Genomic DNA, 24,557 nt, shown 5'->3' on the forward strand with positions numbered 1-24,557 from the left:
TCGGCGCGGCAGCACGGGCATGGCACACGCCACCCAAAGTTCTCGTGGGACATGTCTCTTGGCATCATCCTAGGCAGGCATGTTTCCTGCTCGCACCGACACCGACCAGAGAGAGAACCCGAGGCGGCCATTGCTGTTATTGTCGCCCAATACTGGTCTTTTCGTCGACGAAGTTGCTGGTTCATCCGATCGCCCGGCGTCAAATTGATACAGCTGTCATCCTGTCCTACAACTTCAGGGCGGAGAGCGCAAGCTCGAGCCACCAACTGGAGGTCCGGGGACAGGTAGACACAGACGCTAGACTACAGGATACAGGCCAAGATTGTTTCGTGTGGATGCGTGTTTCCCTCCCTGCTTCTGCGCCGTCACCACATCATTCACAGGTTGAACGCCCCCACCAGCTCCTTCACCGTCGCAGATGCTTGCTTTTGTCACGGTCCTTGTTGGACTTCTGACACGCCCGTGCGCGTGATCCTGAGATACAATAAAGTCTCGCGCGATGCGGCGCGCAACGGCGCGACAACGAAAAAGCAGGAGGCGGGCCTGTACGCCCGGATACCTTTAGGACAATGTACCAGCTAGTGACTGGGGACAGATCCTGGCCGTTGGGTCCTCGGGAAAATTCGATGCCAAACTCGATGGACGTCCTGGATCCACCCCATCTCATCCAGTTTTGGGTACCTCTCCCACCCAAATGCTCCAGCTCTTAGTATAATTCGACAGTTGGGGGCGAGGACCTTGACCTAATCAGGGGTACGAGGGCTACAACTGGCTCAGATTGGGGATGTTCCTGCATTAGCCCTTACGACCAAGGAGTGCCGAGAGCCCCTAGAAAAAAGACTGTCTCGTGTCCGGACTTGGCGACCACCCGACTCGTACGAGGGGTGCCCAGCGACTTGGGCGACACGAGTTGAGGTCTCATGGCAAGACCAGAGAATTCACCAGGAACCTGATCGCGAGCCCTATACTGCAGCTCATCAATGGGGCACTACTCATCTCGCAAACTCGTCGCCTCTCCAGTACCTCGTACACGTTCTACAGAGTTAGAGCAACCGACCATCGACTGTAGCGCAGGGCCCAGGGCGGTGTTACGAGACCTTGCCTGATATCACCTAACGCAAGCTGAACCTTATCCTTTGGTTCACACCACGCGACTGACCTCAGCGTGCTCATCCATGGTATCCCCTCTCGAGCCTCGAGCCACATACCTAGTTGCGGTCATGACTGAACATTGTCAGCCCAAGACCCATCTCCGAGTGTTCTCGCACTTCAAACACTGTCAGCAGCCCGAGGCATGAACAGTCTTGGCCTTCGTCGTCGTTGACACATGTGTGGTAGCTGTTCCCACTTGGTAACAGAGGGGTGGGGGGTTCTTGTGGCTCACGCTGACCCTCGGCCAGCTTGGCGCTCCACGCCTTGTCTTACTATCGCAATGCACCAACGATTTGAGGCGTTTCCGGGGGCCAACCGGCCGGCTTCCTTGCGTTTCGCGCAACTTGACGCTGTGCGCACCAACCCCCCCGGTCGTGGTGGGTTATGCTTATAATTGGCCTCGGGGCAGTCTTGCGTGCCCACCATTTCACTGCGCTCCATCCCGGACGATGCTCGATGTCGTAGGCACTCCGCCCACCCCTGCTCTGATCAGTTGCAAGGTCAGCGCATTGATACATGGTCATCTCCCACTGGGAATACGGATTATGGAGTCTAGCAACCTAGGTGCTCGCCCGACACTGCTTGGCATGCAGTCCAAATATAATAGAATGCTCACTCTGCTGCCTGCCTGTGTGCCCGACTTGTATGCTCTCCTTATCGGTTTTGATCGCTCCAGTCACTCGCTATTTTGCTTCGTTCGTCCATAATGTTTATCAACGCTCCTTCAGTTTCACTACTTGCGACCCTCGCCGCCCTCAGCGAGTTGACTTTCGCCGCGCCTGGCAATGTGCAAAAGAGAGAACTTTCAGCTCGTCAGGATAGTCGGCCGCGCCTTGGCAATGTAGCCTACGGTTCCGAGATTGTCTCGTGCAGCAGCCCCGGCAAGATTGCCCTCACTTTCGATGATGGACCGGGTACTTTGACGGCCGGCATCGTCGACACCCTCGAGAAGAACAATGTGAAGGGCACCTTCTTCATGGTTGGAAAGAATGGAGGGGATGGACTCACCACCGGGAACTACGACTCGCTCCTCAAGCGCATGCATGCCAGCGGCCACCATCTTGCCAGTCACTCATTCAGCCATCCCAACTTTGACGAGATCGACTACGACCAAAAAGTCCTTGAGCTCGAGAAGAACGAGAAGGCTTTCGCTGACATTCTCGGATTCATCCCAACGTACTTCCGCCCTCCTTACACCGCCTGCAACGAGGAGTGCTACCAGGCCCTTGGGGATATGGGCTACCATGTTGTATGCTCTCGTTTTCTAGGGCGAGGGATAAAGAAAACACTGACCTCGTTTGCAGACTGACTACGACCTCGACACCAAGGACTGGGAGGCCGGCGGCGTCAACGCCAAGGCGAGGTACAGCTCTGCCGTCAAAGCCGCCGACCCCTCCTCCAGCTCGTTCATCTCGCTGTCTCACGACATTCAGGATTTCACCGCCAACGGTTTTGTCCAGTTCATGATTGACGTGGGCAAAGAAAAGGGTTTCCAATTCGTTACACTCGGCGAGTGCCTCGGCGACCCTGCGAGCAACTGGTATCGTGACCCGAAGACCTTTGGCCCTGCCGATACCTCGATCGACCCCCCCGAGCCCAGCACCACCTCGATTAGCAGCACTGCGACACCAACATCCACCAAGGCCCCCGAGCCCAAGAAGCCCAAGGAGACCACCAAGACAGAGTCGGAGGCGTCAAGCTCCACCAGTATTGCCAAGTACATCCCGGCGCCCACCGAAGGTCGTTTCATCGAGGCCAGCTCCATCGTTGAAACTTCAACCTTTGTGTCTGAAGATGCATCAACCACAGTTACCCTAACTACTACCTTTGCCACCACGACCGCTATAACAGTCGCTTCTTCTGCTGTCACGAGCAGCACCTCCAACACTACCAGCGCAGAGCCCTCGACACCCACGGAAACCAGCAGCGAGTCCGCGCCGTCGGCCGTTGACGAGGACAGCGCCGCCATTGCAGTGCCTGCGCTCTCCAGGACCTTCGTCGGTTCTCTGGTGGGTTTCGCAGCCTGGATGCTTCTCTAGAAGGGGGCAACAAAAGAAACTCTCCAAGCAAGCCCTGCGCGGTGTTCCTCTGGAGAGATTGGGCGTATGACGTCCTCACACGATTACCATGTGATACGGTGCACGGTGAAATACCCCGCTGGTCTCGGTACATAAACAAACATACCTTACGCACCATGATGGCATCCCTTTTCTATCTTCTCGCCGTACTTATTTGACTGATGGCCCCGCCGGGATGAAAGGAGGATTACTATATTATTTCCCACAGGCCGTCTGAGCTATGCGATACCCGGCGAACATAATGTTTCGTCTAATGAACGTGTAAACTTTTGTTTACCTTTTCATAAACATCCTGGTCTGCGTTTCTCGGCCCATGAACATAACTATGAGGGTATTTTGGCATGGAGAGACCCCGCATGGCGGAAATTATGATGTTGGTGCTTTTCTCGTATTCCTGTCGTGATGATCAACCGTATCGGGCATGGCTTGGCGGCGAGCTATGGGGCGTGTTTTGAAGGCGGTGTCCGGAACGATTGGTGCGTGCCAGGGGGTCTGAGGAATCGCTGCTCTTATTTGCACATGGTCACGGGGACGTTCGTTGTTCGGAAGGGCATGAGATCGCGAGGCAATCGGCGGTCACCATGTTGACATTGACCAGACGACCTGTCCACCCAGGAATACGCAACGGCAGCGTATTCCTCCTGTCGACCGTGGTCTTCGGTTCATCCAGGAAGTCTAGCTTATGCCTGTTATTCTGGGTGGTTTAAGAAAAGTCTTACTTCTTCACGCTTAGGAAATGCTCCCTAAACGGCCAACCTATCTTCTCCCCTGAATCTGGGGAAGAAATTGTTCCCGGCACTACCGCCAAGCTCCGCGTTCTGCACACACTAGGACAAAACTTATTCATATTACGACAGTACCCTGCCTGGGTTGGCTTTTGAGTGTTCATTTTGGTACATAATGTACTATACGCCTAGGATGACTAGAAGTAATCATCTTGTTACATGATGTACTCCATGCCTGGGTACGTGGTTGACCTTGGGAACACGAGCTAAGAACTACATTTTACCTCAACTGGTTCTTGCCCGTGCTGTACGTTCTGCGGCAATCCTATCCGCTGCTCGCGCCCTCTCAGCTGGCTGTTCTCAAGGCTCCGCCCCATAGCCAAGAAATCCACCGGCAAAAAAGTCCTCCATATTAGGAAACATTTCGCTCCAGTCTATCTCATACTCGTGGGCCACGGTGTCCGCCCCACGCGCCACTCCGTCCGGTGCCAACATTTCAGTCACTCTTGTGACGCTATCTGTGAGAGCAGCTCCGGCGATGGGTTGCTGGCTGCCGTCGAGGCGAGGCAAAAGTTTCTGCTGGGCGAGGTTGCCGAACCTGCCCGCCCATGATTTGCTGGGATCTTGGCCCACCCAGTAACTGACTTGCGCGACAAGGTCTGCGGCGCTGCGATCCGGAAAATTGGAGACTGTCTCGCCGTAGTGCGAGAGAATCAAGGCGCCGTAGACCAGACGGAGGCACATGTTGGAGCCGAGAGAGGACTTGAGATGGGTTGGCAGTTTCAGGAAGGTCTGCAGTATCACACGAGCGTGAACACAGGCATCCACTCTGAGGTCAGCTTTGGCCTTCTCAGCCGTATTTGGGGAATCCGCAGTGGTCCGGGAAGCGCGATCGTCGAAGACCTGAGAGGTTGTGGCATGGTTGGACATGAATATGTTGGGTGATAGGCCTTCATCGAGCTCCTGGAGGGATCTCATTATGAGAATGAGAGACGCGGAGTGATGGCCGATCTTGAGCTTTAGCGCCGTCGGAAGGTCTGGATAAACGAGCATAGTTCAGTATGGAAGATGCTCTTTCACATTTCAAGCTTTACCTACCAAGTAAGTGGCGCCAGCGCGCTTCCCAGTCGGCGAAATAAGTGCTACTGGCAATAAACTTTCGTGGCTGGCGTTTCTCTAGCTTACTGAGGAGAGAGGAATACAGAGAAGCCTCGGCTACTAGCATACCGTCCTGCATGGAGGCGTCATAGAAACTCAGCAGAATGTTGCAGTGGTCCAGATAGTCCTTGGGGATGACGGAAGGCCGGCCTGTGGTGGCTGCCCAACTGTGAAATTTGTTAGTGGTCAGTGGCGAGGCGACATAAATGGACGTACTGCAGGTGATGCAACGATATTGTAGACCACAGCCGAACGGCTTTTTGGTCTTCCAAATTGGCAGTTTCGTTCTTGATTTTGTTGACAATGCTTGAGAAGCTAATGCTCAGCATGGCTTGCTTGGCGCAGTAGCCTGTCAAGACCCAACTGTCGATATACTCAGAGTTAAGCTGGCAAGCACGCGATCAGTTCACTTTCAGGTTCTGCTAGGGGAGTTCAACCTACATGCTTGGCAGAAGATCCATTGTCGCTCATGAGGAAGATTCCATAGATTTCCTCCAGAGTTAGAGGACTAATCAGGAGAACCTGGCCTAGGGACATCCTGACGCGGTCATGAACCTTTTGATGAACGGCATCCACAACGAGGTCGGGCCGGTGTGGTATGGCCTGCAGGCAGCACACACTATGAAGAAATGACGAGGTCTGTCGAAGATCACCGCTCGACATCACTCCGATCATTTCTTTCAAAAGCCAATCGTGCTTCCCTTGAGCATGAAAACTTGGCGGTCACGTAAGCTAAGTTGAATCTTCGACGAGAACCCAATGGAGCCCACTCACGTCCTGATGAGCTCATATGCTTCTGTCTCGGTCAAGATATCGTCATGCACCAGGTCGCCTTTAGCAACGCTTCGCGGTCTCGTGTAAACACCCGTGTACCGGCGGCCAATCTCGCGGAGTACTACGACTGGCGCGGAGCTGACAGCGTAGTCCGCAGGGTCCAACATTCGGCCGGGGCCAGACTCATCGCCTTCAGGCAAGGAGGCAGCCTCATCGTTGACCGGGGGTTCTCTCTCTTCTTCTGAGGGGTTCCCACGACTGGTTCTGTCGTCCATTCGGTCTGTGACCGATTGAACGAGGCGCGTTAACTGACGTAACGCATCCTGTGTCTCCCGTTGAGTCTCAAGCAACCTGTGACTCTTCGCGTCAGTCATTTGATGGAGGGGATTCTCAAAGACTTGAAAGTTCATATCTCACTTGGCTTCTATCGCAGACAATGATCTTGGGCTTTCTTGATATTGTGCTACGACGTCCACGTCCTCGCGACGCGAACAAGAGATTCTGCAATACATTGTCAGTATGACACGGACCATGGTGGCCCTGACAAGGGTCGTGGAGGATCAGTCACCGTAGATTCTGGCATCTGCGGCACGCTTGCGCGTGGACGTCGTAGTCGCATTTGCACTTCAACTTCTGACACGACTCACAGGAAAAGACGCGTCGCCGACGTTTCTGGGCCGGCTGAGGCTCTTCGGATTCGCCGTTTGCCACGCGACTGGGAGATGTTGGTACAATTGTGCGCGAACGCTTCTCATACATGTTGACGGAGAGATGCAGACCACGATTGCGATGCAGGCATCCATGAAGACAGGAATGTGGTGCACCAAGAAATCGAGCGTCTACCGCCCTGGAGCAAAGGGTGACAGACCTGTTTAGGCCTACCGCGGGTTTCTAGCGAACCTTTACCCCACACATCCACAAAGTCCACGGTCCGTCTCAGCGCCTACCATCGTCACCTGAAGCATCGTATGGAATATCTCGTTGAGCCGCCTTGAGAATCATGTCTGTCGAGAGTTTTATCAATCTTTCAGCAATGCCCTGGACTTGATGCGCCTTGACATGGTATGGTGTCCTCATTTACCGCTGATTCTGCACACGAGGTACGAGCAAGAACAGAGCATGCACCATGAACTGAGCATGAATAGGAGCTTATGCAGTCTCAGATTCTGAAGACAGGCAATATGCTACTCGTAGACCATATGAAGCCTGTAGATCATTGTAGATATGTGAATAGGGGACTACAGTGTCGTGTCTGCATATGCATCGACGCTGAATTGGTCATATCCTGCAATTCACATCTATCGGAGGCCGTATTCTCCTCGCTAATGAAGTAAGGGATGATACAGAGGATAGAAGGCGTTGAACAGTGAAGTAAAGCCCGTGTGTCGCCGATTGCTGGTCAGATCTTATCTTGTGAGGATCATCGGCAGATGCGGGGTACGCCTCCAGCGTGCTTCGTGAACCACCGGCCGGAGACCGACGGAGACCGTCAACGCCTCATATTCGCCCACCCTGTCGTCTCTTGGCCTCGCACCTGAAGATACAATCCGCAATCGCCATCATCCATATTAAATCGTCAAACAATTGATAATCGAGCACCGAAGCGGCATATTAGAATTCTTGCAGTCTACAACCCCGCGAAAATGACTACGACTTCGACCAAGACCAAGTCTCACGAGACCCACAAGCTGGAACTGGCTTCGGCCTACGGCTCAGTGTATCGGGATGTACTAACAACACCCCCTCGAGATTGCAACAGCACTGAGGTTCCCATCATCGACTTGTCTGGAATACAAGGCAGCGAGCAAGAGAGGTGGGCGCTGGCAAATGTCGTTCGCGACGCTTCGCAAAATACAGGATTCTTCTACATCAAGAATCACGGCATCGCCCGCGAGAAGATCGAAGCAGCTTTCAAGCAGGGCCACAAATTCTTCGCCCAGCCCGTCGAGCAGAAAGAAGTCATAGCACAGAGGCACTCCAAGTTTTACAATGGTTGGAGTCGCAGGGGCCATATTTCTCCAACCGAGTCCATGGACCTCAAGGAAGGCTTCAGCTTTAGGTACGACCCCAAGTACGACCCGGAGGAGAAAGACTTGGACTCCATCCCACCAGAAGTTCAAGAATGGCTCCGCGGCGAAGACTTTGTGTGGGAGGGGACCAGCCACCTACCCGGGTTCAAGGACGCTATGCTCGCCTATTGGCAGGCATGCTTGTCTCTTGCCAGAAACATGATCAAGATCTTTGCCCTAGCTCTCGACGTGCCCGAAGACTACTTTGACAATCTGGTCACTTACCCTGGAAGGTTTGTACACCACATCCCCTCCTCTGCTTGACTATGACAACTGAAATGCCCGCAGCGACGGCGTAATCAACTTCTACCCCAGAAACACAGCCGCAGAGGACGCCGTCCTGGACGTCGGCCTGGGCGCGCATACGGATCTGCAGTGCTTCACCTTCCTCTGGCAAGACCACATCGGAGGCCTTCAAGTCCTCACGAATGAAGGGCAGTGGATCAAGGTGCCTCCCATTCCCGACACGTTTGTTGTCAATATTGGAGATTTCTTGATGCGGCTCTCGAACGACAAATTCCAGTCGACCGTTCATCGCGTCTTCAACCACGCACCTGAGGACCGCATCTCCATGCCGTTTTTCTTTGGGTTCAATTTCAACGAGACGTGCTCCGTACTGCTGAGCTGTACGGACGAGAAGAATCCACCGAAATACGAGCCGATCAGCTGTGGGAATGTAAGTTTTATTCCCAAATCAGAACCATATCGCTTTCCAGAAAATTGTTGACAGGCATGTCAGTGGTGTGCGCAGAGATTCGCAAAGACCTTCACCAAAGACTAGTGTCGCTTGCTTTCCATCTTCATTCCGGAGCCTTGAGGAGATGAGAACCTGGCGTCACTTTGCCCACAGTTGGACACTCCATAGGTGATGCGTGTATCTTCAGTAGCATCAACGAAGCCCAGTCAGGACGGCCCCTTGGAAATATTGCCTGGATCGGGTACGAACCTTGAGTCACTCACGTCTTGAAATTGCCTGGAAAACGACCCATCTCGAGTTCTGCCAAACTTCGGCTGCAGGTACGAAATTTATTGCACGACTTGTGCACTGCTAGCAATATTTTGTAGGTTTTCAGTCGGCGTTTCCCCTAGTTAGCGTATCCTTCCATGCTCGGGAGCATCATATTTCATTCCGTGTCTGAGGAGTTTGCCTGATGGGGTCGCCACAGTAGGCTGTTACTTATACCACAATTCGAATAGATAGCGTCATGACCCTTCAAGCCTTGTGAAATGGACTGACGGCCTCTTGAATGTTACATTATTTCCATAATTGCAGAGCAACTTTGAGGCCCTGCAAGCCACGCTAAATATCTCAGCTTGGCCCTACATCAGTATTTCGGGAACTTCATGTCCTCCAAGTCACATAGATGCATTCATTGCATTCATAACACCCATTCTCGCCAGCCCTCGCACGACCGACCTCGGTCAAAGGACCCCTTCGCCGAACCCACTCCGAAACCGTCATCCCACCCGCCCCACGAGGCCCATCTTGTCTCGTCAGCATACGCCACTCATTCAGCCCTCTCCACCAGCGCTCCGGATCCTCCGGCCGCTCGGAAGCCTCCTGTCCCCCAAAACCCGGCCAACACCCCTCGTGGCCGAGAGCCTCATCTGCCAAGATGGACTATCGACAGGCATCTCCCCGGAGTCTCGCGCCCTGCAGTTCGACGCCACGGCGCCCTTTCTGCTTCCTGATCCGTGCGGAAGAGAAACATGATAGACGAGACGCACCCCCGGAGAGTTTGTGCGCAAAGCGCCCCAGATGCCGCGCCATCCGGTCCGGCATGATGGCTGTTTGGCCGAGAGCCCGGCCCAGGGCTTGCAGGCACGTCTGATAAATATAGCCATGTGCTCCTGATTGCAGGAACTACTGCATTATATCTTCACAAAGCCACGGAATTGATCTGAAGAACACACCTCCGATTCGATAGCACGTCGAATGAAGTACCACGACATTGGTTCTGCCACATCCGAAGACGACGGTTGCATGACTGGCTCAAAGATTTCCGATTGGCAACTTCAAGGCATGCCGTTTATTTATTTATGCCCGGCATGCGCCTCCCTTCGGTCGATGCGCCGAGCCGCATGAATACGCTCAAGCATGCATCTACGCCGACATCAGTACTTACTCGCCCTCACCATCACCTACGTCACTTTATAACAGCAAATCAACCATAACACATGATCCGCCATGAGATGATAGCAAATCGGGATTGAGACTATCAAATGCTAAACGAAAGATTCTTACAATAACTCCATACATCCCTCCTCAAACCGGACCCACACCCTCAAACACGGTCAGTGTTGTCGTGGACGTTGTTACGCTCGGCAATAAGGTCCTCATCAACCATGTCCTCGGGATCGCGGACACCTGTCATCTTCTCAATGATGCCAGCAGCGAAGATATCACCAGAAACGTTGACCATGGTGCGGAAACGGTCGATGAACCAGTCGATTGCGACGACGACGGCAAACATATCAGTCTCAGGGATACCGACAGAGGAAGTGATCATGAGTGTCAAGACAAGGGATGACGACGGAATGGGCGTAGTTCCGATGGCCGAAAGAGTGGACAAGAGGAGGATCATGATATACTGGCCGGCGTCGAGCTTGATGCCCTGGGTAGCAGCCATGAACACGCACACCATGGGAAAGTAGATGGCGGTACCGTCCATGTTGATCAAGCAACCAAGAGGAACAGCGAACTTGTTGACGGTAGTGGGAACGCCACGCTCGCGGACGACGCGCAGAGTGACGGGAAGGGTGGCAGCAGAAGAAGCGGTACCCCAGGCAGTGAGCCACGCGGCCGACGACTTGGCCCAGTAGGGGTATGGGTTCTTTCGAGTAAAGGCGAAGAAGAGAATCGGCAAGATGACCCACAGGTGGATCAGCATAGAACTGATGGAGCCGCCGATGAGAACACCGAGATTGGTACCGACACTGGCCATGTCGAGCTTGAAGAGGTTGGGAAGAATCAAGAAGAACACGCCAATGGGCGCCAGCTTGATGAGGAAGGTAATGATCTTGGTGATCATAGCCTCGACCTCAATGACGGCACGAAGAATGGCGGAGGTTGCGGGATCCCTGATCAGGTATCCGACAATGATCGAAGTGACAAGAATCGCGAGCAGCTCGTCGTTGGCGAGAGCGTAGACGACGTTCTGGGGGATCAGAGTGAAGAAGAGTGTCTGCACAATCTGGTGAGGCTTCCTCTCTTCCAACTCAGAATCGCCCTCTCCCGTGGCGGCATTCTCCATCAAGGGCTCCCAGATTTGAGACGTCATGATGATGGAGAAAGCAATGGCGAGAATGGTCGTGAGAACGTAGTAGGAGATGGTCCACTTCGCAAGGACGGCAGCACCTTGAGCAACTTCGCGCAGACGCTGGATGGCCAAGATCATTGCGCAAATAATCAGGGGGAGGACTGTAAAAGCAAAGTTAGTGACCGACGTTATATTGAGATGCCGACATGTACTGACCAGTGGCGCGAAGTGCGCGAAGCCAGAGAGAACCAGGAATACCGATGATGACGGGGGCAGCCTCAGGGATATTGTCCACACCCACGCCAGCAGACACACCCAGACCGATGCCGATGGCGAGGGCGGCGGCGATGACAATTTGAGTGGCGGAGCCGGGCTCCTTGACCGAGTGCCACCAAGGCTTCTTGACTGTTTCGACCTCGGCGGAAACAGGACCGGTGGGCTGAGGGGTGGGCTGGTCGTAGGAGGAACTCTCCTTGACCTGGTCGTTGGACTCCATGGCCCTTTTCTCCTCGTCGACACCCATGGTTGAGTTGACGATGGTCGACTGCGCGTGTTTTCGTCTTGCGGGTAAGGGGAGGGCTGACACAAGCAAGACGAGGGTTGACCTGAGAGGGGGAGCTGCAATGTCGACCTAGGGCTGGAAGAAAGAAGAAGAGGGGAAGCACGACTAGAAACCGAAGAGGTGGTACCGACAGATGGGCTATATATCCATCCATCGAGGCAATCCGGTCCTCGATGGGGGGGGATAGCCCTTCTTACCCGTGGCCAGCCATGCCCATGCCCGTCCAAGACCAGGGCTGGGTCGAAGACAGGGAGGGAAGCTCAACGATGGGTAGTGGCTCGGAACCAATAGCCATCTAATTACCCCAGAGCTACGCGATAGGAAGGCAGACATCATGTCGTTCTTGTCTATCAGGTGGCGATCTCGAGGGTCCGGTGGGCAGGGTCAGGGTGCGGGACGATTCGTCGCATTTCGTTGGCAGAATTGGGACGGTAAGCCCGAGGTGCGTATCTCGCCAAGGCGCGGTATCACCACTTGGTGGCATTGGCATTTTTCTCTCTAAAGGAAGGTCAGACAAGGAGGGCACCCGCTTGAGAGGTCCGGCAACTCGTGAGACTCGCCAGTTTCTCCATCCCCGCATGCTCGCTCCTGCTCCCCACCACACGAAGCCTTGTCTCGCTTGCGTGCGACTGGCATGAGCACCCTGGTCAGTCTCATGTGGCTGGTCATGGTCAGTCCACGGATAGGCCCAAGCCTGCAAGATGCTCTTTTTTGGGATTCGTCATTGGGCCTAGCGGGTTCGTCCATCGCGTGAGGGTTGTCCTTGGTTGGCACGCGGCGGCCGTTCAGGGACGCGAAGAAGGCTTCCAGAAGATAAGGAGCAGGCAGCAAGTGGGACTTTGGCCTTGGGTTGGAACCCCCAATGCCACCCAGTCAGCGGGTTGCAGCACCGGCCAGCTTTCGGTGGGCATACAGACTGTCGACCGTCTGGACAGACAAGGTCTAGAATCGAACACGCAAGAAGGCTCAGAAACTGCTCGGGGCACCCCTGCCTGACCTGGTTGTATCTGGCCTAGGAGGGCAAACAGTCCAGCGAGGCATTTGGTCGGTTTCCATGAGGAAATCATCATGTCATTGCATGGCTGAATCTCGTGGTCGAGTCGCGGCCAGGCATCTCGATTCGGACGCTAGTCTGTCAGTCGTTGTCACTGCGCGGGCTTGAACTGTGCGAGAGATGATCGTGTCGAGACAAGCGACCGAAAAAGGCGCGCGCCTTTCGGGTTAGTCGACCCCATCATATCTGGGGAGGGATCCATTCGTCGTTCGCTGGGCGGCCGATGAGGCTCAAGGCACGGAGAGGTGTCAAGCGGACAAAAGGCCGGCAGTCGGTGTCGAGCAAGCGAAATGAGCGAAAAACCCCAAGCGAACCCGGCCCGTGGCTAACGTCTGGTAGGCATCGTGACTCGCGGCGAGCGATGCGGTGTGCTTTGTTTCGCGGAGATTTTCCGTCACGTACTCTGAATTTTCTGCTGTCATGAGATCCATCGTGGTTACAGTCGATTGAGGGGCGATTGGGGACAAATTACGGTCGGAGCCATTTGTCACGACCTAATTCCCCCAGTGTGAGCAGCTTCTGCCCCGGATTTGACCAGAGAGCAGACGCGAGGCTATCACGTAAGAGCAGAAGGGCAGGAGTGCAGAAGGGCAGGGGACCGAGAGGTAGGTGGGCAGGTGCGATGGGCATCAACGAAGCCGTGTCTTGAGCGTGGCAGGGGCACAAGGAAGTGCGAGGAAGGAAATCTTCAGGCGCCAAGTGGCCAAGCACGACTTCCTGACTCCATGCCAGCAGCCAAGGATAAGCCAAGGCAACCGGGGGCGAACAATGGACGCCCACGGCCGACGATGCCTGTTTTCGTGCCGGGATGGTGCGAAGCAACGCACTTTCAATCTCCGCATCCGGTCGGCTGATTGGCTTCTCCCACTCCATCACCGGGTACAGGTTGCCGCCGAGAGTCTCGGCAAAGGCTCGGCGGTCTGGGCGGTGTTCTCTCACGACCACCGGCCCCTCCCCAACGTCGCTCAACTGATCCTGCCCGCTCGATGCCCGGCTCACGCACCTGCCTTGCTGCCCTTCTGACCTCCCCATTTCCATCCTGGCAAGAGCCATCGAGCCCCCCCCCCTCCTCCAACTGTCACTTGGCAAGCTATCTTCCCCCATCTCAACCAGTCATGGCTTCCTCATGCTCCTTGGCTTTGCCATCCCGTGCTTCTGCCGTCGTAAAGCGCCCGATCGCCCTAATTCTTGTCGCTTTCAATCCAGTTTTTCGCCGCTGCCAACTTCTCGCGTCGCAAGCAGTTTTCACCCTCCTCCATTGGTCTGCTGTTCCACTTGACCACCTTGCACCCACCCGCACCCACCCTTCTCCTTGCCCATTCCCTGCGGTGACCTGCGGTGCCGAGCCTTTGGTGCCATTTGCCAATGAGCTTAAGTCCAGAGCCAAGTCCAAGCTGTGATTCCCACTGCAACGCATTGATGGGGCCTTCTGCGCGTTGGTCCCCCAATCTCCAGCCTTCGCGCGTCTTCCCTGCACATGGGCACGGGACGGAAGACCGAATTAGGAGCAGGGTTGACCGGAACGACATGGGCAAGTAAGGTGCCTACCTCACTGCCAGCAGGTCAAGCTGCTGGCAGCAACCACAGTACAGAGTGGCAGAAGTTACGTTTCTACCACGGCGACTTGAGTTCTCTCCAAGCCAAGGTCAAACGAAGACAAGGCCAAACGAAGAGAAGCGTGGTGCCGTCAGCCTCCATCGTCAGCGGCTGGGCGCCCTGCCGCGCAGCCTAGGCTGATCTGAGCTTGGCTTTGAAAAACTCTTTTAGGTGGAAGCCCTTGTGAATTCTCCTAGCACCGGCACCTCCAACGCCACCGCGCCTCCCACCGATGGGGCCATGTCACGAGCAACAAGACAGCCTTTGCTTCGCGTCTGGCCCCGCGAGTATCCGCATATTCGGTCGGCCTGCAATATGCCCGCTTTCTGTTTGCGATGGTGCCCCTGCAGCAATGTTGGCACTGTGGTCGATTGTTCACGCTATCACTTCTTCATGGTGACGACGACAGCGCCGTTTTTACGAGTTCTAAGCTTCTGCTATTCATTTCTTGTCTAGAGTCGAGGAACTCACCGAGGCTCTTCATATGGCATGATGAGCGAAAGAACAACGCCAATAGCATCCATGCTACTCATCGCATCAACAAGCGCCACATGTAACCCTGCAGCAGTCGCCATGCCACAAACGTTTCTCTCGTGTCATTGCAATGGGGTGGTTTGTTGGCATTGAAATATTGAGCTCGATAATACGACCGACATAGGCAGGTCCTATCTTGCTCAGCTCCCATGTACCATTCCAACAGGGCAGGAGAGCAATATTTCTTAAGCCTGTGAGCCTAGAACGAGCCCCTACCTATCAATACCAAGACCTCATCTGCAGCCATCGAGCCAAGCACAAGCAGCCTTGATGCGTAACCATGTGCCCACCATTTCGGTTCTGATTCCTTTGATCTGCCTACCCTCCTGGAGCTTGGCTTGGCTGATCTGACGCGTCGCTCATTCAGGGTTCATCGACGCGCAACCGAATCCCCGGCGCCGTGATAAGCCTGTGATACGGGCAGGTGGCGAGATTGTTAGAACAGCATCGGAGCCAGACGGAGTCTTGTCCCTGGCTCGATTGGTGTCGACTGGCTTTGCGCAGTCACACGTCTTTTCTGCCAGATCTCCTCACAGCATGCGGCGGATGCTCAGTAGTTCGCAAGGCAAGAGGCTGATTCTCTTGCACATTGCAAATCGTCAGATGAATGAATGGGTACCTGCCAGGGGTCTGGTTCTCAATGTGCTGATGCATCACGTGCTACATTGGGCCATGGTCAGTGCGCCGAGGTACCACCAGAACCCATTTCACAGCGCCAACCTTCTGTCATATCGGCCCCGAGAAATAGATACACGGCCCTAAGATTACGACTCGAAAATATGTCAAACGTTGCTCAGTTGCCGCTGCATATACAGCTCGTCCATCTCCGGGAGATTCTCTCGACGAATGCGACCCTTGTCGCTGTGATCAATCGTGCAGCACGGCTCGGCCTGCCGAACTGGTACCTGGCGGCGGGGTCCCTCTCGCAGACCATATGGAACAACGTATCAGGCATGCCGTCGGACACGGGCATCAGTGACTACGACCTCGTATACCACGACGCCTCGGATCTCTCCTACGATGCAGAAGACGAACATATTCAGGCTGGCAGGGCACTTTTCGCCGACCTAGGCGTGGACGTTGAGATTCGGAACCAGGCGCGCGTCCACCTCTGGTATGAGCAGAAACACGGCGTTCCGTGTCCGCCCCACGGCAGCACGGAGGCGGGCATCGACTCGTGGATCTCAACGAGCGCCATGCTCGGCGTGAGACTGGAATTTGACGGGCAGTGGACAGTGTATGCGCCCCGAGGGCTTTCGGACTTTTTCAACATGGTTGCTAGGCCTAACGCAGTCCTGGGCACGAGAGAGGCATATGAGAAGAAGGCGAGGCGTTGGAAGGGAATCTGGCCGACACTTCAAGTTGAGCCCTGGCCTGCGTCGACAACAGAGGCTACAGCTATCGAGCTTCCAGACGAAGCGGCTTTCGAAAATCTGTAGAAACCTCTAGCTAAGGCCGTGGATCCAGGCTCAAAACGAGCGGGAGCGACTCTCACGTGCGCGGAAACCAGACGCCGAGCCAGCGTTCCTCAGAATGAGCCGATGACATCTTCCGGCCGCCCCGTAGTAGCCACAACTGTGTGAGGTCGTATACCACCAATCTTCCAGTGCCCGTCGACCACAACATATAGAAACTCGACGAAAGCACTGGAGTCCCACTGGGCTTGCGTACCATTGGGATGCGTCCTCACGTGGCGAGCCCGAACCTGCCAGTCTCCCTTGACCTCTGTGGCATTGGTGCGTGTGAAAAAGGATGCGCCGAGGAAATGTTGAGTGCCGACTATCAGAGCCTAGCATCAGTGTTGATCATTGACAATGCGGACAATCTGCTGACTCACGTCGTATATCACCAAGGCTAGTCAGAGTGAACGAGTGTGTGAAGATGTCATCTGGGCTGGCGATCGTCACAGTGCCCACAGCTGGGTAGTCAGCATAGTCGGCCACTACCTGAGGTGCAGTGATGGCGAGCCAGGTTGATTTATCCTGTTCTGGCCATCAGATCGTGTTCGATCGCATGATCCAAAGATTCGTCATTACCTTTCTATCCCAAGCAATGGACCACTTGTAAGAGAGCTCACGGAAGCTTCTCTCGTCGGCCAGCGAATAGTCTAGTGGTCCGTCGCTCGTGCCTGTGGTTGCTAGGCACTGGCTATACCACTGATTCTGGACCTTGCAGGTACTCCCGGCGGTACAGCAATTGGGTCCTGCCCAGGTCTCGCCGCCACATTGACCCCTAGTAGAACGTCAGATAGAGTGAATAGGCCATGAGTATTGGTCATAGGTAACAAACCAAAGTTTGGCGCAGGTCGAAGTTTCCTCAATAGGAAGTGCAAGGGCCCTCAAGCTCAGAAGCCCCATCAGGAAGAACTGCATGGCCATGTTTTCCGATGGATGAGTCGCGACACTCGATATTTGTTGAGATAAAAGGAATGGATTACAGGAGCAGAGAAGGCAACAACAAGCCTGGAGCATCTACGCTGTCTTTATATCTCAGTCGACGCGACATCTCACACGGAAGCCCAGCTGTCGAGGCCCTTGAGCTGAATCAGCGGAAAGAAAAAGAAGCACCAAGAGGTCGGAGGTAAAACTTCCGACTGCCGACATTGGAGTTGGAGTATCGTCAAGCTCAGGTTTTGTGCGAGGTTAGCGTCTTGTAAAGCCCGCTGAATCATCCTGTCTGGAGACAACGAGCGTGTGGCTCTACGCCTGAGTCTCAACTTGGAAAGTGCTACGCAGCAGCAGCAGTGCATGCAAGTGAAGTGACAGCGGGTTCGTTTGTGATCGCTTGGGATCTGGCTGTATCGTAAAGGTTGTTCAACAACCCCGATGATTGGCCCATGGGTCTGATATGGACACTGACAGACACGCGATAACATGGGGTCAGTCGGGATTTCACCGCAATTGTGTGGAGGTTTCGGATCGTCCGGCAATATAGACTCGGGATTTCACCGCACTCAGGTGGATGCGGACTGTTTCTCGAAGGGAAGGGCGTCCCCCTCAAAGAAAGCCGTGTTCAGCAAGCAATCATCCTGACTTTCCCAAATTGATGTGGAGCGCTAAACTTTGCAGCTCATCGTCTTAATGACGATCAAGATCATCGTGCCCACGTAACTGCAATATCTCATGATTCATATAGAATGCTGATAATACCTCCACATCGATGATAGTAGGTACAATGTTACATGAGCAGTAAAAAGCGATACATCATTTCTTCAGCTTATATAGAATAACAGGATCATCTTAATATGAGTGATCTGTAATAAATATCAAGTTAGCATGAGCACATCGTACAGTCTATTAAGCCACTTAGCTATGAGGCATGGAAACCGACATTGAAGACTTTCATATCGTTCTCTTAGTTGGTAAATATTGTATGACATTCTCGAAGACCGAAAAGAGCATCAACTTAAAATAGGGGCCAGTGGTCATGTAAATGTCAAAAGAAAGCTCAATGAAGGAAACAACTCATAATGGACGTAATTCGTAATGGCCGCAATGCAGGCCACCGCCCTAATGAAAGCCGTCCAGCCCGAACGGATCCCGCGCGTCCTGATACTCCGGCTCAGGCTCAGGATCCTCGATGACGAGACCCTCTGTGATTCGCATGACCTTTTTAACGTCGTCAAAGCAGATGGGTCGCCCAGCTCGTTTCGCTAGGATCTTGGTTGTCTTCGCAATATTACGAATGCGCCGACCATTGACGTCGATATTTGCCAAGACCTCGAGCTCGCGTTCTGAGATGGAGGACTCAGTACCATGCGACAAGAAGGTTGTCCAGATCTTGGTTCGGGAAGGCGCGTCAAGCGCCGGATAATTGATGGTCAGGTGGATGCGCGAGTACACCGCCGGGTCGAGAACGCGTTCCCTGTTCGTGGTGAGGAAAAGCAGCGAAGGATAGTATTCCAGTTCCGTGAGGAAGCCTAGGTCTGTCAGCATTGAATGTAATGATGAAGACGGCGCGTGGAGTTTGGGTTGACATACGGGACACAAGTTTGTTACGTTGCGTCGAAGTGTCGCTCCTCTGCTCGAGGTAGAGGTCGCATTCGTCGATGAGGAGCACAGCGCCCCACCGAGAAGCGAGATTGAAGGCTGTCTTGACATCGCTACTGACCTGCTCGGGGCTACGACTACGGCTACGACGTCGCGACCGCGAACGAGACCTCGATCGAGATTCGTCGGTCTCCTTCATTTGAACGGAGTTGCCCTCTCCAAGCTCAAGCTTGTACAGAGGCGCCTGTATTTTTTCCGCGACTGCACCCAATTAGATTCACAAATGAGTTCAAAAGATGAAAAATCAAGTCAGCAGCAAGAAAACATACCAGATTCAGCTGTCAGGGTCTTTCCAACACCTGGTTCGCCAGCAAGAAGGATAACCAGACCGCCACCTGAAGCGCGTCAATTTCTAGCATTCACAACGCACACAAAGAAAAGCAACTGACCTTTCCCGTTGATAACATCATCAAAAGTGTCTCCTTCCTTGACCTGGCTTTCCACAAAGGACAGTATCAAGTCTTTGTACCCCTCTGGGAGGACGAGGCTCTCAAAGGGTTTCGTGTTCCACTCTATGTCTGATACACGGTCGACATCAAAGGTGCCTGTAAAAGGTTCAGTCAAGTGGCAACAATGATGGTGGTAGAAATCAGTAGCTTACGCCAGGCTTTGGTCCTCATGCTGTAACCCCAGACTTTAGGGGCGCAGAGCTGAAGCTGCACGTCAGTCAGCCTGTTGCGGGCTGCTGCAAGGCCGCGATCGGATGTGTCTGCAACAATGGCCGGCACGTCAGCGCAGCCCAGCGAAACTTTCACATTTCATCTCACCATCATCATCCTGTTCGCTGTCACTATCGCAAGCCGGGACAAGTGGGCCCTTGCCATAAGATCTATGGGGACGACCAGGGCGAGGTGGATGAGGGACCACATTGTTATTCCAACCGTTATTCATGTAAGGCGCACCTGGGACCGGCGGCCCCTGGGGGTTCTGATTTGGGTTGGGTAGTGGTATATGCCGACCTCGGGGCACCTTGTCAATGGGCTCTTGACTGATGAGGAACGTGTGGAGAGGAATCCCATGCTGGCACCTCTTCCACAGTGGTTGAGTTCGGGGACGTCGCGCATGTTCGGATGTGTCAAGGACGATCCTGCTCTCTTCATGCTGCTGGTCGGATGAGCCGGCCTTCGCACCGGACCAGGACCGGTAGGACTTGTAATGCATGCCGGCCAGCCCGGCGAACTTGCGGCCCCTGGCGAGTAAACTTGCCTGCACTTTCGGCAAGTCGTCGAGGTACGTCGCTGGGTAGACTGCCAAAGACGTGATTCGTCGGGTGCCGAAAAAGTTTGGCATCGAGATGTGCTTAGAAGCCCCGCCAAACCGACGTCCAGTCCAGTCCACGAAGCGCAAGTTGAGCCCTGTCTGAAAGGGGTCGACTTGGACCGCATCAACAACGTAGAAGCGATCATGGATACCCTCTCGACCATAGACGATGGAGCCAGGCGCAAAAAGTGCCCAAAGAAACATGCTCGAAATGACACCGTTGCTCGCGAGCTCTTTTGAGATGGCAAAAGCCTCGGCGAGCTCTCGTTTCACGACGGCGCGCAGGGCGACTAGGACCTTGCGGGTTTCGGGATCTTCTTCGTTGGCGACGGCCTCATCGAAGCGGTCCCAATGCCAGAAGAACACATGGAACGGCGCCTTGAATACCAAGTGTCGAATGACGCCGACAAAGCCGTCATACATGCTAAAGACGTCGAGCAATACCTGGCGTGCTGCTGCATGGCGGATTTCGATCGAGTCGAGCGACACGAGGGTACTGTTCTCGCTGTGATTTACACGTCTTCGAATGACGAGAGGTGGTCCAACATCGATCTCTTTCTCCGGCTCATCGAAAACAGGAACAACGACGTGCTCGGGGCATTCTTCGATCCAGTTTACGCAGCACTGGCACTTCCTCGGCCCCTCATACAATTCTTTGACAAGTAATGCTCTCTCATCGGGCGAGAACCTGACGTCTTCTTCGGTGCGAATAGCATCGGCAAGGCGCTCAATGACAGAGAAGTCCTCATCGCATGACTCCGCTCCGGATGACCCTGACACAGACGATGATGGACTCATGGCTTGCGAGGTGTGAGGAAGAATGGTGGATGATGGAATGAATTTGGGCGGGGGTAAGAAAGCAGGCTGTCCTCAGCACACGCAGTCTGAGAGCCCGATATTTATGAGATGCAGCTGAAACGGCCAGACTGCTGCCACCAATGCTCGACGGGCTTCGGTGAGCCAATCGGTCGCTCGTGGGACGAGCATCATTGGATGACATGGATCTTAGTGCGACTGCCTGGTGAGCAGCTTGCATACCGTCATTCATCTCAACCAGCCATTACATTAGCTGGGCGTCGTGGCTGATGAGATCCAATCACTTTACAGGAAGTCTACTCCATAGTGTATTGGGCGCTCATTATGTATTAGGTGATCATAATGTGCTGGGTGATCATGGTGTATTAGGTGCCTACCAGGACGGACGTGCCAGTAGAGGCCTCAGTAGGTGCATCTAATTTACATGGCGATACTAGTAGATTGCATTAGGTACCTTGCACGAGGACAAGAGACAATCCAGTACGAGCCACAGATCGATAGGGTACGGGTCAGATTCGGTGCCAGCTAGCTGGAAGTATATACTCTATCGCTCTTGCGGAGTTCCTCTTGCATCTTATCGCGACGTTACCACACCAGCTCCGGTATTGTGAGATTGTTGCGGGATCGGCTTGCTATCGCACATAGGATCGATGGACCACATGCTTCCATCGTAAATGAACTGCTCGATGAGGTGGGGCAGCCTGGCGAGAGCTTCGGAGGCTGCGCGCTTCATTGTCGGTGATTTGTCAACCGCTTGGTACTGTACATGATACTGTCAATCTCGGGTCGGGTAAAGATTTGATTTTGGAGATGTCGTGAAGAGGTAGGAAGACGCGGGCTGAAAGTCGCATGGGATTGGCGCAAGCAGGGGGTGCAAACTGGGCGGTCCTTACCATGCTGATTTTTATGTGAGCAATCAAGAACGAGAGAAGGGGGCGCGGTCCAAGGAGACGTTGGTGGGAGGTTTGGGTCGTAAAGAACTGGAGCGTGGGCGGTGAAGAGTGGTAGATTGGTTTGCAGCAGTATCGTCGATGATTCACGATCAGTGCAGTAAGTGGCCCAGATGGTAGCTTCCTTGCCTTTTCTGCCATCAAGATTACCAGATCTCTACGCTCAGGGCCGGTACCTGCCACGGATGGCTCAATGCACCTGGTTTATCTCTACAGTATGGGCAGGAACGCAACACGAATCCAAGTAGAGGAAGCAACGACGATGATGTGATCTTGAGAGGCAATCGGCCCAGACTCCACCTAGACACTACCAGAGGCAAATCCTCTCGATGCTCCCCGATTCAGTCCTTCTCAAGGGTCGTAGCCAATGAAATCGTACTCAAACGGGACGCCCTCAACCGCTTCAACATTGTGGTGGCATGTGCCCCTTGTCCCGCATTGCTCTTCCTTCACGATACGAACCATCGCCATGGGGAAGTAACATCTTGGCACTTTGCCAGGACCCTCGCTGCTGAGGTCAAGGTTGTGGTCACCCTCAGCGTTGAAACCGCAGTCCATGATGGAGCGATAGTAAGCGGCACGATTGTCGAGACCGTACTGCGCCATCACGCCGCTGTGGAACTCTGGTAGCGGCTCCCGGTACAAGCTCACACGTTGGTCCCACTGCTGAAGATTGACGCAGTAAAACTTGTTCTCCCATTCGATCCACTCGCGTCCAATGACACCGTCGTAGCATTCCTGCTCACTCGGACGATGCTCGTTGAGGACGAGGACATAGTATGCATGGACGAGTGCTTGATGAGCAACTTTGCGCTCGATGTTCTTCACTGCGTCCTGCACATGATCTGTGATGCCGCTCGTGTGCAGATGCGCGAGCCAGATGCCCGTGTTGAGGAACTTGGCTATGGGGAAATCGTAGTTGTCGTTTCTGGGAGCCGGAAGATTGGTATAATCGTCGTCAATCGTAGAAGCACCGAAGACCGCACGGAGGGTCTTCTCGAGGCCATGCTTGGTTTGGGCGAAAGCCTTGCTGAGCTCGGCACTGATCTTCCCATTGACAGGCTCGTCCTCCTCTTTCTCGACCAGGGAAAGTATCTCGCCAATCAAGGTGAAAGAAGCGCCCTGTCCAAACGAAAGTCAGTAACAGGAGTGGACGATGTGCTGTGCTCGTGTTGGAGAGCGCATTTGGCGTGGACTTACAGCTCCGGGAATAGGACCAAACCCGCCTCCAAGCATGTTGAAAGCTGCAGCAACCCATGCAACCATGTCGTCATCAGTCTCTGGCTTACCACCAATCGTGAGAATGATCTCATCAATACGACCGCTGAGCTCGGTGACTTTGGCGTGCAGCTCGGTGTAGTAATGGTTGAAAACAGTGTACACGCCCTCGAGGGCTCGGAACTGCCAGTAGGCGGGCTTGAGGTCATTGGAGTTCTCGGGCTCCTCGGCCTCGGCAAAGTATTGTGGGCAGTCCCAATTCTTCGTTGCCTTGCAGGTCCCGCCAAGCACGGTACAAGAGTCAAAGGCGGTCTTGCTGACAGAGTAGAGTCCTCTCTCATAGCCCCCATCTCCCATCAACCAATCCTTGGGTCCGTCTAATGAAAGGTTCTGCGGTCAGCACATATTCACTCAATCTTCAGAGCCGCAATGAATCGGCACCAACGCCAGCACCCTGGGTGCTCAAGAGCCAGGGGTAAAACTTACGCTGGCTGATCTTTGCCCATGAGTTCAATAGCCAGCTGCCGCCAATCTCCTCGTCCCAGAACTTGTAAGCACTCTCCTCCGTGCTCAGACTTGGCGGGAAGCACCACTTGTTCACGTCGTTGAGAGGATCGCCGGAACGCGGCGACATTTGCGGGACAGCATAGGCCTGGACCAAGGCAGCCTGCACAACGACAGACGCGATATCAGCCCTCATATTGAGATATTTTGAAATCACTCAAGTGAGATGAAGCGTCCAGAAAGAATTTTGTAAGGAAAGAAAGTGCTTGTATAAAATCGGTTGTTTTTCGAATTTGTAATTTGATGGAACGACCAAGAAGAAAACGGGCTCGTGACGGAAGGAAAAGAAAAATGAAAGGAAAGAGACAAGATGATAATGATGATGAATCACTGGAGGAATTGAGACACTAAATGGCGTATTGTAGTACATTTTGGGGCCATCTACATTCTTTATACTTGGAGAGCAGAGTCTCTCTCTCAGGGCCCGCGAGAATACCCAAGGCCTTGCAAAACCAGCCGCTTGGTATTCTTGGCGCTGGAAGCCATTCCGCAAACTCATCTTTGTTTTTGGAACCTGTCTTTCCGCATTGGGCTACAGCACAAGGTCCTGCGCCCCAGAAGCCTCAGTCGCAGCCCTCTTAGATCGAGAGCTCATCATGATTCATATCGAAAAGCGCAGCCTCTCGTAAGCCCCAGAGCTCAGCCCCGAACACAGCATCCAATGAGGGCATCCTGGCACCTGTGTTGACCCCTGTGTCGAATATTCTGGCCGGCGCCTAACGCATGGCTGCACATAAG

The 24,557-nt window shown here is 54.0% G+C and overlaps 8 protein-coding genes across 8 annotated transcripts; 3 read left to right on the top strand and 5 right to left on the bottom strand.

Annotated features, from left to right (window-relative positions):
- Positions 1–1,858: 1,858 nt before the first annotated feature.
- On the top strand, positions 1,859–3,191 carry D7B24_003213 (uncharacterized protein; the record flags this gene model as incomplete). Its single annotated transcript, XM_028637406.1, has 2 exons — positions 1,859–2,401; positions 2,457–3,191. 2 exons carry the CDS (start codon positions 1,859–1,861, stop codon positions 3,189–3,191), a joined length of 1,278 nt encoding a protein of 425 aa, XP_028497278.1.
- Positions 3,192–4,315: 1,124 nt separating this feature from the next.
- Positions 4,316–6,646, bottom strand: D7B24_003214 (uncharacterized protein; the record flags this gene model as incomplete). Its single annotated transcript, XM_028637407.1, has 6 exons — positions 4,316–4,992; positions 5,054–5,280; positions 5,330–5,499; positions 5,555–5,732; positions 5,888–6,167; positions 6,535–6,646. 6 exons carry the CDS (start codon positions 6,644–6,646, stop codon positions 4,316–4,318), a joined length of 1,644 nt encoding a protein of 547 aa, XP_028497279.1.
- Positions 6,647–7,530: 884 nt separating this feature from the next.
- Positions 7,531–8,737, top strand: D7B24_003215 (uncharacterized protein; the record flags this gene model as incomplete). The annotated part of the gene is made up of 3 exons (XM_028637408.1): positions 7,531–8,189; positions 8,245–8,632; positions 8,708–8,737. The coding sequence occupies 3 exons, from the start codon at positions 7,531–7,533 to the stop codon at positions 8,735–8,737; spliced, it is 1,077 nt and encodes a 358-aa protein (XP_028497280.1).
- A 1,504-nt stretch (positions 8,738–10,241) lies between these two features.
- On the bottom strand, positions 10,242–11,739 carry D7B24_003216 (uncharacterized protein; the record flags this gene model as incomplete). Its single annotated transcript, XM_028637409.1, has 2 exons — positions 10,242–11,377; positions 11,433–11,739. 2 exons carry the CDS (start codon positions 11,737–11,739, stop codon positions 10,242–10,244), a joined length of 1,443 nt encoding a protein of 480 aa, XP_028497281.1.
- A 4,002-nt stretch (positions 11,740–15,741) lies between these two features.
- Positions 15,742–16,401, top strand: D7B24_003217 (uncharacterized protein; the record flags this gene model as incomplete). The annotated part of the gene is made up of 1 exon (XM_028637410.1): positions 15,742–16,401. One exon carries the CDS (start codon positions 15,742–15,744, stop codon positions 16,399–16,401), a length of 660 nt encoding a protein of 219 aa, XP_028497282.1.
- An 89-nt stretch (positions 16,402–16,490) lies between these two features.
- D7B24_003218 (uncharacterized protein) lies at positions 16,491–17,340 on the bottom strand (the record flags this gene model as incomplete). Its single annotated transcript, XM_028637411.1, has 4 exons — positions 16,491–16,741; positions 16,800–16,944; positions 16,999–17,194; positions 17,252–17,340. 4 exons carry the CDS (start codon positions 17,338–17,340, stop codon positions 16,491–16,493), a joined length of 681 nt encoding a protein of 226 aa, XP_028497283.1.
- Positions 17,341–18,471: 1,131 nt separating this feature from the next.
- Positions 18,472–21,069, bottom strand: D7B24_003219 (uncharacterized protein; the record flags this gene model as incomplete). The annotated part of the gene is made up of 6 exons (XM_028637412.1): positions 18,472–18,881; positions 18,943–19,212; positions 19,281–19,346; positions 19,401–19,556; positions 19,613–19,720; positions 19,779–21,069. 6 exons carry the CDS (start codon positions 21,067–21,069, stop codon positions 18,472–18,474), a joined length of 2,301 nt encoding a protein of 766 aa, XP_028497284.1.
- Positions 21,070–22,388: 1,319 nt separating this feature from the next.
- On the bottom strand, positions 22,389–23,955 carry D7B24_003220 (uncharacterized protein; the record flags this gene model as incomplete). Its single annotated transcript, XM_028637413.1, has 3 exons — positions 22,389–23,159; positions 23,238–23,632; positions 23,742–23,955. 3 exons carry the CDS (start codon positions 23,953–23,955, stop codon positions 22,389–22,391), a joined length of 1,380 nt encoding a protein of 459 aa, XP_028497285.1.
- Between the last annotated feature and the right edge of the window lie 602 nt (positions 23,956–24,557).

This window comes from Verticillium nonalfalfae (genome assembly GCF_003724135.2).
Source record: "Verticillium nonalfalfae strain VnAa140/NRRL 66861 chromosome Unknown scaffold_19, whole genome shotgun sequence".
NCBI lineage: Eukaryota > Fungi > Ascomycota > Sordariomycetes > Glomerellales > Plectosphaerellaceae > Verticillium > Verticillium nonalfalfae.